This window comes from Orcinus orca, chromosome 14 (genome assembly GCF_937001465.1).
Source record: "Orcinus orca chromosome 14, mOrcOrc1.1, whole genome shotgun sequence".
Lineage (NCBI taxonomy): Eukaryota > Metazoa > Chordata > Mammalia > Artiodactyla > Delphinidae > Orcinus > Orcinus orca.
This window is the reverse complement of record NC_064572.1, coordinates 84,176,705-84,189,097: the sequence shown is the minus strand read 5'-3', so window position 1 is coordinate 84,189,097 and position 12,393 is coordinate 84,176,705. Positions and strand designations below refer to the sequence as shown.

Genomic DNA, 12,393 nt, shown 5'->3' with positions numbered 1-12,393 from the left:
AATCTGTCTGGTGTTTCCTTTGGATTAGATTCCAATTTTGCGTTTGTGGCAGGAAGAGCACAGAAGTGCTATGTGTCCTCCTCAGGACATCGTAGCAGGAGACAGAAGATTTTTCCCATGACTGGTGATGTTAACTTTGATAACTTGGTAAGGTGGTGACTGTCTTGATCTCTATCGTCAAGTTACAATTCCCCCCCTATCATTTAAGAGATGTGGGGAGATACTTGGAGGCTACGTAGAGTCTGCTTCTTGTCGTGCCTCCAGCTACTAATTTTAGCATCCTTGGACGATTCTTACCTTTGACGTTATTACACGGTAGTAACCAAATGGTGATTTTTCTATTTCTGAAATTCCTTCTATTGATACATTTAATATTTGGAATTCTTCTGTAAAACTGAGCTTTTTCTTCTTCCTTATTTATTTATTCATTTATTTATGTCAGTGTGGACTCATGAATTCTTATTTTATTCTGTAGGTGATAATTCATTACTAAGCCCATTTATTTTGTTGCTCAAATCGTCCCCAGTGTGGCCTGTGGGAACCCCTTCAGGATGCCTTCTGTGTTCTTTTGACATCATTCTCTGAGCATTTCTTTGCTTTCTGGCCCAGTAAGATGTTATAGGCTCATCTAGTATGTTCCCTGCTCCAGTCTTGGAAACAGCCATTTTTCTCAAGGAGCCCTGGTGGTTCATTTTAGTGGGAATTGTATTTAAAAACCAGGAGATGGGTGCTAAGTGCCCGTTGGCCATTGACTTGTCAGTTGCTTCTAGGCCCTCCTGCTTCTCCTTCTATCTCTCTAGCTCTTTCGATTTCTGTCTTTCTCTGTTGCTCTCTATTTCTCTGTATTTCTTTCTCTATGTATATTTCTGTTTTATCTGTATTTCTGTCTCTCTATTTTTAAAACCATGGGTTCCTACTGATGCCTCTGATTCCAGTTCAGCTGTACAGCGTTCCTTCTAGCCTTCCCCACTTCCATATTTGTAACTCCTTTCTCTAACTATGAGAAACTTAGCACTCATTATTCATAATATCTTTACTTGTTCAATCTTAGAATGCTCAAAATTTAGTTTCAGAATTGCTAACCCACACTATTGTTTAAACAAAAAAATTTTTAATATATACTCCTTGAGTTTTCTTTTAGAATTTGTGATCTTAAAGGGCAAGAATTGTTGTCATGTAATATGTTATGTTAATACCTAGCAATGGTTTCTCTTGTCATCTCTAACTTCCTGATCATTTTAATAAATCATGCTTGTTTCCGTTAAGTGTGAAGGCAGTAGCTTCAGGGTAGGAGAAATCAAATTCTAAACCAATTTAAATAATGGGAGCATCAGTTATTTTCTTAATTCTGGAAACGACCTGGTTATTTTTTAAAGAGCTTCTAAGACTATTTTCTTTTTCCTCAGCATTTTAAACCTTTCAAAGAAAAGTCTGTCTCTAGACCCAAGCCTTCCCAAGAGGACCCCAAGTGTTTTGCTGGATCCCAGAATCCCACCTCTCTTTAGTGCAGATGGTATGGAGGCTACTTTGTGACCGTCCTCTGGAAAAGAGGACAACTTTTCATACATTTATAGAGCTTCTTCTTGTTACCTTTTTTGGGGCAGATTTATGAAAAAGCCTAAAAGACAATGAAATATTTTTAGAACCATCTATTTACTTCCTTGTCCTGAAATCTCCCCTGAAATGGTTGGGTCAGTGAGCTGAATAAGCATGACGTACCTGAGCTTTAGCCTAAATTCAGAAGCTGGCTGGTCTAGAACAACTGCACCTTATCAGCTGAGTAACTTACTCCGCATTTTCTGATGGCGGAGCCTACCTGTGTTCGCTCAAGAGGTATACAAATTACGGTATCCAGGGACACGTGACCTTTAATGCGGAAGGGGACCCACTCCTCAGGAATGAGTTCTCGCGTCCGGCTCACATCGGGCAGCTTAGTGCGCCTTGCAGGAACGTTGCTGTGGAGATTCATGCCTTTGGGTGAATTGCTGGACCTTATGGTTCCTCTCAGCTTTGGATTTCGTGATTCTGGTTCTTAAATAAAAGTGAGTGATTGGGACCTTGGCACAGCCACGCTCTGGGTGGCCCAGAAGAGGAATCAGTCACCATGGGCAGGCTGGGGACATAAAACGAGGGCTTGAGGGCCTTTGGGACTGGAATTTGTTCAGCTGTAGTAGCGTTGTGTCTCACAGATGACTTGTGTCTCGCGTCCTTTACTTGTACATCCGCTAGAGGAGGGGACGCAATCTCTAGACGTGGACGGAGGGGCAGGAGGTTCCACACCAGTGTGGCTCACGTGGCTGTCCTGCTGCTGCGGTGGCAGCAACGAGACTGCTCCGCTGCCCTCCTGGTTCTGATCTGGACCAGCCGATGATCCTGGGCCCCAGCCTCCCAGAGGCCAGCAGCCCAGCCTCCTGCCTGTTGCCCGGGGTGGGGATGGAGTGTCTTGGCTTCGCGTTCCGGATTTGTACAATTTGTAGAGCTCCGGTTACGAAGTCAAGCTGGCGAAGCCTTGACGTAGATTAGGTTTTGGTTACTCGGAGGACCCCTCTTACCTACTCTCGTAGCGGCAGATGGGCCAGAGTCCCGGTGATTTGCTTGCAGGGAGGAGATAAGAGCCAGGACCCGGGCGCGCTCTGTCAGCGTCTGCGCCTGATTGTGCGACCCGGAGCCGGCTTCACCGCTCAGGCTTTAGCATGTGTGGCACGTCACACAGTCCAGAAAACTGGATTGAGAGAATGTGAAAAAGTTGTTGGATGAGTTCAGAATGAAAATATTTGAAGTTGTGATTCCTAGTAGGGAAATTTTCTAGACCAAATATATAAATGTGGGTGTTATCTGTTGCTGAAAGGCCCAGGTAAATTTGTAAATAGGTTTGTTTTTTAAAGTTATAAAAGAACAGTTTTCTGTTTTGTTCACCAAATTGCACACCTTTTGCTAAGTACTAAAGTATGTTCTAGATGCCGGGGGGTTGGGCGGGGGGGCGTACCTTCCAAAGAGAAACTATAGAGAGAGACATGAAATCTCAAGGCATATAATGCATTGGTGAGAAGGGTAAGGTACTGTTGGGACAAAGAAAAAGCCACTCCCAGAGGAGAATCAGAATCAGGGCGCAGAATGGTACGGTATTTGCTGTAAGTGCAGAGAATGCAAGAGTTCCCTGTGAAGCTGTAATCTTAGTGCTGCTTGAAATTATGAAATGTTCACATTTCTGGCATTTGCTGAATCATAATTCTTTTCAGCCGATACTTTGCAAAGGCATCAAACTTCACCGCGTGCCTCAGCTTGCTTGGGGTGATTCGGAAGGTATGCTAAGCACAGAAGTTGTTATAATTAGGAGAGATGATTTCATGTGCCTCTCCTTTTTGTTCAGAGACGACCCTTTCAGTTTGCATTTGCATCACTTACTGTCGTCATCCATGTGTGACTTACTGAAAGGGGCAGTACGTCGTACACAGTCAGAGCTGCGTGGGGTGGGTGCTCTGCAATTAGTTGTGACTTGTGCTCAACTTTCAGCTTGGCTGTGTCAGCAGACATCCCTACATTAAGCCCAAGATGCATGTGTTCAGTCTTTCGCTGGTGATTTGAATTGATGTCTAGAAGAGCTGTCCCATTTCTGAATTATTTTCTTTGCCTCATAGGTGAAATCATTTGCTCTATTGTGGAGGAGGGCAAAAAGGACAGTGAGGACTGTTGGATTGTTTATATTTATTGCACTGCCAGGCCTGTATGATGTTTATAACATTATAAACATACTGTAATAGTCTAATCTTGCAGAATTTGTTTATGTGAGTAAATAGAAATAAATGAAATGCACTCAGAAAACAAAGTCGGAACCTTGGGAACGTGGCCCATAATCATCTGAATCATGTAGAATTCTAGAGTTTGAAAGCAGCTATCCTGGATCTTAGAATAATAACCAGACTGAGTATATCCAGGTGTTTTAGTGAAACTGAATGGTGTCATTTCAGCAGCAATTCTAGCTGTGTAAAATAGTGCCCACTGTCATGGTAGTACTGTCCCCTGACATTGTTGTTAGGCTAGAAAGAGTAGTAAAAAGCGTTGACGGTTGAGAACCTGATGGCTTCTATTACTACCTTTGTATAAAGATGTTCGGAAGCAACCGTGGCCTGGCGGAAATTACGCCAGATGAGAAATTGGAAGATTTGCGTAGGTTGTGGCTGGGCTGTTTACTGGCAGGATGACTGGGGCAAGTAACCCTTCTAAGACTTTCCTTGTGTGTAAAATGAGGCCGTGGCCTACGTGCCTGCCATTCCTTTCAGCTCTGAAATTCTAGGACTTCTGTGTGTATCTCTAGCTTTGGCCCCTCACTTAGGCTCCTGGCCTGTTTTGCAGTTGATCTCAGGCTGGCTACACCTGGATGTCCTCCCATGAAGATGACCTTAACCCTGACCACTTTCCCGGCTCTCCTGAAGGTTCTCTCCCTCCCCTTGAACACTTCGCTCCCCCCAGAAGCACTTTATGCTACTGTTTAGCTTCATTCATTCATTCTATTTTATTTTACTTTTAAATTTCTGGTTGTTAACGACGCCATTGCCCTAGTATTTTAAGTCAGGGATCTTAAAATATTTGTTTCTTCTTATGCATAATTAGTCTGCTAGTGAGTACTGTTCATTCTTCCTTAGAAATAAATGTCCCTTGGTTTTATTACTTCTCTCCCATGTTAAGTCCTGAGTCTAAGCCTTTCTCTCCCTTCTTTTCAATTATTCTAATGTCTTCATCCATCCTTCCATCCAGATATTTATTATCCCTCTTATGTGTCAGGTCCTCTATTAAGTATTGGGGGAAATATGAACCACGCATGTCCACCTTAAGGATCTTCCACTCTAGTGGGGAGACAAAGATTCAAACAGTTTTAATATAATTTCTCACAAAAGTGTCATTTGAGGTCTCAGCTAAGGACCTAGATATGAAGGGAATAGGGAATCGGGTTAAAAAGTAAGGATTTGACAAGGATAAAAAATAACTTCCTAGGGAATGAGGGAGATAGAAACTTTTATGTGAATTCCCAGTTAGGTGTGATTGTGAAGCAATTCAAGGTAGAATATATCGAATCATAGAATTTAAAAATATTTCTGGAAAATGTAAGAAATTAATTTGTTCATTTAACAAATATTTATTGAATAAACTTATTTAAGATTATTTGGTGACCAAGACAGATCTCTCTTCTCCCAGAGCTCATAGTCTAGTGGGGTGAACAGACCTGCACTGGAACAGACCAGCAACTGCAGGAAGTGTGGTCCACGGTCCATGCCATGGTTGTCAGGAAGTACACTGTGGGGTCTCCTTCCTGGTGGGGGGTGGAGGGGAGGTATCGCAGCAAGCCTTGGGGAGAAAATGGCACAGGAGCTCAGACTTGAAGGGTAGGTCTCATCCGTTCAACCCATTTTACAGGAAAGGAAACTGAAGCTTAGAGAAATGGTGATTTACAAATAACAAACTAATGGCACACCAGGTCTAGAACTCCTGACTTTGGTCACTTGTGATATACCTCGATTCCAGATTTCCTGAGTGTAGTGTGTTAAATGTTCATCTTTCATACAACAAAGTTATTGAGGAAATAATTGCTGATTAGTTTTCAACCTGTTGACAAGGCGGACACTCATCTTGAAATAGAGGAACTACGTTTACACTTCTAATCATCGGGAATCTGCAGTCTGCAGCAGGTGTTCATTTTGGAGTTACTTGATTTCTAGTAAATTACGTTTATTTTTCAAGTTATAGTATTAAAATCTAAGAATTTGGGCTTCCCTGGTGGCACAGTGGTTGGGAATCTGCCTGCCAATGCAGGGGACACGGGTTTGAGGCCTGGTGCAGGAAGATCCCACATGCCGCGGAGCAACTAAGCCCATGTACCACAACTACTGAGCTCGCGTGCCACAACTACTGAAGCCCGTGCACCTAGAGCCCACGCTCTGCAACAAGAGAAGCCACCGCAACGAGAAGCCCGCACACTGCAATGAGAACCCCGCTCGCCGCAACTAGAGAAAGCCCGTGCGCAGCAAGGAAGACCCAACGCAGCCAAAAATAAATAAATAAATTTTTTAAAAATCTAAGAATTCCACGATGGGTCTAGTAAATAGCAAATCTGAAGATAATTAAAAATGCTGAAACTTTTAAATACCTTGGATCTGTTAAAAAACACTCAGAATGATTTGTTTTAAAAATACATGTAACAAAGCATAACTTACTGACAGTGCCCTAAGATTCCAGCATACAAATGAATTCAGTACTTTCTATTATAATAATTCTTATGCAAATGAACTATTTAAAATCAATTGAACCATAATACATTTTCAGTAAAAGGATTTAAAAATAAATAACTCAAGAGCAGCCTTGGAATTGGCTCTTTCCAAATCTGGATGGATTGGTTAATTATCTCGCTGAGCTTAGTTTTCATTGTATTTAGATGATAAATGCCAGTGTATTTTAGCTTTTATTGCCAGGGAAATGTAAAGTAGGCTTATCTGGTTACTTTGTTATGGTCATTTAGATTTAAATGTAAATGTTTTAATTTTGAGCTACTATTTTTCATCTAAATGCTATTTAATATTTATATTGCTTAAAGCATAGAAGTTGATACCAGGGCTTCCCTGGTGGCGCAGTGGTTGAGAGTCTGCCTGCCGATACAGGGGATGCGGGTTCGTGCCCCGGTCCAGGAAGATCCCACATGCCGCGGAGCGGCTGGGCGCATGAGCCATGGCCGCTGAGCCTGTGCGTCCAGAGCCTGTGCTCCACAACGGGAGAGGCCACAGCAGTGAGAGGCCCGCGTACCGCAAAAAAAAAAAAAAAAAAAAGTTGCTACCAGAAGCCATATCTTTGATGGTGCTTTCTTTTAACCAGAAAGAAAATAATAATCTTAAATACATTAGTCTTTTCAGAACAGCTGAGGTTAAAAGAATTTTTTTTTACTTTGCCTTTTATTTTTATCTTCCTTTTTTTCATCTGGGAGTCTAACTTCTACAGTCCCTGCTAACTCCTGTTTATTCCTAACTTTATTTACTAGTACTAACTCTGCATAAACACAGATTCTTCAGTTTCACCAACTAAGCTGTAATGCAGCCCACCAGTGATTCACTGGTGGAAGAAAACAACTCATTTATAAGATGAACCCTTGGAGGTTTTTTGGTGGTGGTGGTGGTGTTTTCCTAGCGGGGCTGATCCTGTCTCATTTGTCCCCGTTAAAGGTTCCTCAGTGGTGTGCTGAATATTGCCTTTCCATCCACTACCAGCACGGGGGCGTGGTGTGCACACAGGTCCACAAGCAGACTGTGGTCCAGCTCGCCCTCCGGGTGGCAGACGAAATGGATGTTAACATCGGTCATGAAGTCGGCTACATGATTCCTTTTGAGAACTGCTGCACCAGTGAAACGATCTTGAGGTTGGTTTGGGGGGCTTTCATCTGCTGTACCTGATGACTCCTGGCTTGTCCTCTGCGATCCTAGAAGAGCGTATTCTTGCTTTCTCTGCTTTACACACCTGTAACGTGTGATAATAGTAACTCGTCTCTCTGTCACCAGCCTGACATGCACCAGTCATTTTCCCACCTTGGCACCGTCAGGGATTCCTTGTCTAAACTTCTTCCGTATCTCCCCATAATCCTCAGGAAAAAGTCATGACTTGTTAGGTTGGCCCCAAAGACCTTCAACCTGTGCTTCTGGAGCTCCGCCTCATAGTGGGTCCATATGCGTTGTCTGTGTGCCAGCTGTGTCGACACACGTGGTTCTCTGTGTGCCATGTGCCTTGACACATGGTCTTCCCTCCACATGGAATGTCTGTGCCTCTTCCGGGCTTGGCTAATTCCTCCCCGTCATACAAGATCCCATGCAGAGGTCACCTGCTCCAGGAAAGCTTCCCTGACCCTCCGTAGTGTAAATTAGAAAACTCTCTGCTGGGCTTCTGTAAAACTTGGTCTCGGCCTTCATCATGGCAGTGTAGGTCAGTGTTTTTCAAACTCTAGTTTTGAGATTCTTACAGGTTCCAAGGACCCTTCTCAGTAGCGACCACAGTTCTGAGATTTCCTTTCCACAGTGGTTTCCAGGAGCTTAACAGAAGGAAAAAGAGAAGTGGAAAAAATCACTGCTCTGGGCCAGTTTCTCAAGCAGTTTTCTATCATAGCCATCATTGAAAGTGAGAGTATCTTATGGCACCTTAAGGAAATGGTCGAAGCTGCTTGCAGCCAAAGATGACCATCTCAAGGGCTTCAGCTGTCCCAGGCACTGCCTGACTGCCCCAAGGTCTGAGGAGACAAGTGTCTCAGCCTCAGTGTATCTGCGTGTCTCTAACCCACTTGTGGGGCACACCAGAGTGCCCTGGCACATCACTGGGGACGTCCTACGCTAGTGTAACAGGGATGCTATGACGTAGCATAGCAGAGTACAGTATAGCACAGCACAGCATAGCACAGTACAGTATAGCAGGGATGGTTTTTGCATACTCGTATCCCCGGCATCTGACATGCTTGTCCCATGGAGGACGTTTAACACACTTGATAACAGAAGGAAAGACGAGTGCCTGGTCCCAGCTGGCTGCTGCAGACTCTGGTGCAGTTCTTCTCCCATTCAGAAAGGCTGTGTAACTCATTTCGTTTGTACTAAGCTGCTTTTAACATTTTTCAAACGTTATCTTCAAAGATAGAGGACCTCGGTCTTCAGGCTGGTGTTAAACCATAGGGAAGCTTTCGATCAGTAGCACTATGACTTGAACTTCTTGAATATATGTAACCTTCTGTTATTCTAGCCGTGATGTCCCCGAGTCACTGTATATGTTTATAAATTATTTATTATGCAAATGGTCCAATAGTGATACAGATAAATGTAAAAACCTCCCTGCTTTTGGGAACTCACAGACTAGTTGGAGAGTTGGACAGGACAGGACGTGCAACCCTGAAAGGGTGAAGGATCCCCACGCCTAGCAGATTCATTCTTCATCCTCTACATTTTGAAGTGACCTCTCCAGTGGTCATGGTTTTAATTAAAGGATGGACTAGACTTTGGAAACCTGAACTAGACTTTCAAACCTTTTGAAAAGGACTCTTGGATGTAGTCACTTTTAAAATGAAATCTTATGATGTTTTTATCTTATTGATATGGATCGTGTGCATATACATACATTTTTTTTTTTTAGAAAGTCATAGAGGTAAATAATTGTGGAGTAAACCAATCATGTTGTCAGAGTAGGTCAAAGACACATCTCACCTTTTTAAGCACCTCTTATGTGTTGGGACTTGGCTTTCATTGCTTTATGGTGAAAACCCTGCAAGCATTCAATCCTAGCAGCCAAAGGAAGGACTACAGTTTCTGTTGAAAATTTTTTTTAGCTCTTATCTGCATGTAGCGTTCCTTTCTTAATGTAGAAAATAGCCTTCAGGTGTGGAGGAGCTGAACCGCAGGTACACCTTAGAAGGTGGAGGGAAACTAGCAGCCTCCTTTGGCCACTGCGGGTTCTGGTTCCTTCTGCCTCTGCCGGGCTGCCCGGCCGTCTCATCTTTACTTTACAGTCACTCTTGTTGCTGGGATGCTGCACTTTCCACCCTGACATCCCCCAACCAGTGCAAGAGTCAGCAGATGGTCTGATTTATTGCTACCAGTGTTTGAGTTTCAGCAAAGGGGCCAAAGGTAGTGAAAAGCTCTATATGATCAGAGAAAAGAAAGTCGTCCCTTATTTTCCTCCTAATGCTCTGTGCTCTGAAGAGCAGGCGGCGTGGCTGTAAAATGAGTGTCTCAGCCACCCACCCACCTGTCACCTTGCACAAGTCCCCCAGCCTCTCTGCTTACGCTTCCTCGTCTGTGAAACGCGGTGGTTGACACACCAGCTCGCAGGGTTGTTGTGAGGACTCGGAGCTGCTGCCCGCGACTGGTGTATGGGAGCGCGATGCATCTGTTAGCGATTTGGGTGATTTGGGTGAAAAGGTAAATTCCGGCTGCGTTCATTTCCTTGGAGACACATGCTAGCCATAATTTTTGATAAGCTCAGATTGAATAGCTATTTAAATAAGAGGATCTAAGGGTGGCTGTTGATCATAGAAGGTAGTGTTCTGTGTTTGATATTGTCTTTTTCATTTTCTTTGTAACTCCTTAGCATCTAGTCTGTTGGGTACGTAATAGGTACTTGGTAAATATAATCTTTATGCCACTACCATTTTTCTGGATTCTATATAGAACAGCTTAGTTCTTCTTTAAGCTTTTTTCTGGCCTTTTTCAAAACAGTGGATACCCGAATATTATATACCTAAAATAGTCTTTCTGAACTAGATATCACAATATCTTGTGGAAGTGACATACATTTCAAATATGAACCCTCTAGAACACTGAATTTTTTAGAAATTACTCAAATTTTTAAGGTCAACTTCAATACATATAATTTCAGAAAATATTAATAGAACTTTCCTATATTCTTAGCTTTCAAAATTTCAGTCTTAAGAATTTAGAATATAAATTACATTTCCAGGGACTTCCCTGGTGGCGCAGTGGTTAGGAATCTGCCTGCCAATGCAGGGGACATGGGTTCGAGCCCTGGTCTGGGAGGATCCCACATGCTGCGGAGCAACTAAGCCCGTGCACTTCAACTACTGAGCCCGCGCTCTAGAGCCTACGAGCCACAACTGCTGAGCCCACGCACCACAACTACTGAAGCCCGCGCGCCCTAGAGCCCGTGCTCCATAACACGAGAGGCCACCACAATGAGAAGCTCGCGCACCGCAGTGAAGAGTAGCCCTTGCTCGCCACAACTAGAGAAAGCCCGCACGCAGCAACAGACCCAATGCAGCCAAAAATAAATAAATAAAAATAAATTTAAAAAATAAATTACATTTCCAAAATGTATCCATCTTTTTACATAGTTATCTGGAACAGTATTTTCTTAAGCACTGTACACATGATCTTATTAATAGAAAGGTAAGAAATAGATCTCTGTCTTACATAGAAAACTGGAGGTTTGTATGGTAAGTTTTAGGGTGGATCCTTAGTATTCCCTTAGTTTCATATAATCATTTGGAAGGCCAGGTCTAGCTTGCTGAGTCTCGTAGAGTTTTAGGTGAGTCACATCTTCTCCCTTTTTAATTAAGGCTGGATGTATTTACATAACACACACACCTCCTCTGCCTGGCAGAGAGAAAGCATTTCTTCCTATCAGATAAGTGCTTAGATGAGTTTTGCTCAGAAGGGAATAACATTAAGGAAGTAGCATAGATTAAAACAACTTGTTTTCAGACAAGAGTCAATAGTACTTATTATGTCATACTAATTACCCTCAGCAGCAGATGACCTGAGACCTAGAGTTTGGATGCATCTCTTTGTTTGCGTCTTGCACGAAGTATGATAGTGCAGTATTCAATATATTTTCTTTCTTAAGTTTGAGAAAAGGAATAAGCAGCAACTTATCATTGCCCTTTTGGTAAGACAGACGCAGAATGAGAACAAGTGTAGGAGTAAAGGCAGAGAGCAAATGTTCTGATCTCGTCAAGGTGCAGGGAGGGAGAACATGGGCTGTGTTACCAATCCATGGCAGCCAAGGGACCCGTCTTTATAATGTGACAGTGGCGTGAGAGGTAATAGACACTCAGGCTTAAATCTTGACTCTCTCCGTCTTTATGACTTTATGCAGGGTACTTAACCTTTCTGAACCTGTTTCCTCATTTATAAATAATGGGGTAGTAATGTCTACCTTGAAGATTTATTCTAAAGGTTAAATGAGAACTATTCCATCAGCACAATGCCTGGAGCACACTAGGAACTTATAAATGTTTTCTCCTTTTTCTTTCTTCCTTGAAAAGGGTTAATTGAGGACTGTTTCAGCGTCTCCAAGACCACCCCTAGGTTTGATGATTTGCTAGGAAGACTCGTAGGATTCAGTATATAGTTAATCCACAGCTCAGATTTACTGAAGTGAAAGGATACAAACCAAGTCAGCAAAGGGAAATGGTGCAAGGCGTGAAGTCCAGAGGAAACCAGGCGCAGGCTTCCGAGAACACCTCCCAGTGGACCACCTGAGATATGCTTCGTTCCTCCAGCTGTGAGTTGTAGCAACGAGTTTAAGGAAACTCATTAGAGACTGTGCCCAGGTATTTACTGGGGACTGGTCACATAGGCACCCTCTGCCTCCTACTGTATTCTAAAGTTCCATACTCCCAGAAGGAAAGCAGGTTAGGCCATATTACAAACAGTAAGCATCAGTTCTGGGAATGGTGAGAACCCTCCCAAATCTAGGTTCCCAAATGCCGGCCAAGGGCCAACCTTGCAAGCAGGCCTTTCTAAGAACAGCAGTTTCAGACCTGCCGTAGACAGGGACACATAAAATAAATACCTTAAATGGGTAGAAAACTTATGAAATTGGTTTCCTCGAGGAATAATATAGGCAGAGATGTAAATAGTGTCA

General features: G+C 43.1%; 1 protein-coding gene across 4 annotated transcripts in view; it reads left to right on the top strand.

Annotated features, from left to right (window-relative positions):
- The window catches only part of DHX32 (DEAH-box helicase 32 (putative)), a 52,212-nt gene that overhangs the window by 15,604 nt on the left and 24,215 nt on the right, over window positions 1-12,393 (top strand). For all 4 annotated transcript variants that reach the window (XM_004265718.3, XM_033420746.2, XM_033420745.2 and 1 more), the window contains one exon: window positions 7,206-7,399. In XM_004265718.3, the coding sequence (XP_004265766.1) occupies window positions 7,206-7,399 (194 nt within the window). The remainder of the gene's footprint in view (window positions 1-7,205; window positions 7,400-12,393) is intronic.